General features: G+C 49.7%; 1 protein-coding gene across 1 annotated transcript in view; it reads left to right on the plus strand.

Moving 5' to 3' along the window:
* Positions 1–1,733: 1,733 nt before the first annotated feature.
* The window catches only part of VOLCADRAFT_68493 (uncharacterized protein), a gene marked incomplete at both ends in the record, with an annotated part of 8,683 nt that continues 8,482 nt past the window's right edge, over positions 1,734–1,934 (plus strand). The window contains one exon of the mRNA XM_002957638.1: positions 1,734–1,819. Within this exon, the coding sequence (XP_002957684.1) occupies positions 1,734–1,819 (86 nt within the window). The remainder of the gene's footprint in view (positions 1,820–1,934) is intronic.

Below are 1,934 nucleotides of genomic sequence, written 5' to 3' on the forward strand. Positions count from 1 at the left end.
TCCTGAAAGTGCCACATCTGCTTTCCAAGGATAGCAGTCACCCAGCCCGAGGTCATTCCCGTGGGGGCCCCATTCACTCGTTCACGTGGGGGCCACAATCACTCGTTCACGTGTTGGCCACATTCTTATCCTCGCACCTTGTTGACTGATTGCAGGGCCGCCTTAACCTGTTCAGGAGCTTGCAGCTCCTCAACAATAGTGGTAAGTAGCGGGTTGAGAGGTGTTTGACAATCAACCCGCTTGCATGTAATCCCGAAGGCTTCCTCATCCCGGGGTACCCCACGTGTGGCACTGAGGCCAATCTCCACTTTGATGTCTTCCTGGTGATTGAATGGTGCAAGACCGCCCGCCACCTGCACTCATGAAGAGCACTGGTGGCGGGTGGTCTTGCACCAAGCATAATGATTTATGATGAATCATTGATGCGCTGCTGTGTACACACGCATGCATAGTTAGTGGATAGGCCCAACCATTAGCAGTACTAATAATGTTTCACTGTGTTGTCACTGAAACCGGTGCAGATGAGACAGAGAACCTATCTCTTAAGTGATGGTGACTAACTTGCCCGCAGTACTACTTGGTTTAGTAAACCAAGTGAATGAAATGTAATAACCTGGTTAACCGCCGCCCCGCCTGCAGTGCTGTTACCACCTCCCCCACCAAGACCCTCGCCATCGCCGCCACCAAGAGGTCTGTCCGTGCTTGCAAGGGTCATGCAACCGCAAATAAATGGGACCTGGCTGCGACTCACTCATAACCCTATGCATAGTCCGCAGGCTGTGCACATTATTAAGATACGTCGTGTGCATACAACATATGTATGTCCGTTTAATTGGAAAATGTTTGTGTACTTAGCCTAAGATGACATACTTCAGCAAACCTGGCAGTCTGTATGCTCTTTTACAAATCTAGATCTGTAGCAATGAGGCTCATTGCTGCCTGTGTGTTAGTGAATTCAACCATGTTATAAGTAATTACTTACATCCCAACACGGTTACTAACATCCCAATCGTTTCTGTAAAGTAGTTTAACTAACTGACGACCTGCCGCTGTGTATACAAATCTAATTTTGAAATGACCCCCCCTGTGTGTTTACTCCCCCTGCAGCGATCCCTTCCCCACCTCCATCTCCACCTCCCAGACCCCCTCCATCACCACCGCCACCGCCGCCAGGTCCGTCTGGGTGTGTGATGAATATTCTTTACACTTGTCATTCGAATGGCCCTTGGACTCCTTCCTGGCTAGTATGGGCCTGATAGACCTTTGGAGTGTAATGCAATACAAGGTGTATCACACATACACACACACGTGATTTCTCTCACACATCTACACCCCCATGGGCCCCATGCATACCTGCCTCACCTATCCCAGGTCCATTTGCCTGCCCCAAAACACGCATGTGGCCTCGTCTGTCCATGCACAGGACTGCCTGCCTGCACATATATCTTGCGCTGCTCCATGCAAACCTGCATCCGCTGCTCACCATGCTGCTCACAATAAATAATCTCAGCTCTTATCTGCACATGCGAGCATTCCTTATTTCGCTACAGTCCAACGTAGGGGTTAACCCTCTCACACCAAGGCTCTCTCTATCTAGCTGAGCTACCCTATGGCAGTGACGGAAAGTTTTTCGTGCTTACCATAGTAATTCTGAAAGACGGTAATGTACAAAGCAAGGCCAAAAATTGAATGTCGGATGCCATTGGGGTTTCGAATTCATTTCAGGTGGCCTATCATTCAACCTTCGCCTGGTCAATGGCACTCGTGCTGGAGAAGGCCGAGTGGAGATTTTCTTCAACGGAACTTGGGGGACTGTATGGTGGGTTGGCAACATGCAGCCGCTGCATGCATGCCGTACTTCCTGCGGCAGGAAGTACATGTTTGACTTCCCAAAACGTGCACTACAGCTATGAGTCAAGTAACTATAGGGCAGC

The sequence above is a fragment of the Volvox carteri genome (genome assembly GCF_000143455.1).
Source record: "Volvox carteri f. nagariensis unplaced genomic scaffold VOLCAscaffold_77, whole genome shotgun sequence".
In the NCBI taxonomy this organism is placed as follows: domain Eukaryota; kingdom Viridiplantae; phylum Chlorophyta; class Chlorophyceae; order Chlamydomonadales; family Volvocaceae; genus Volvox; species Volvox carteri.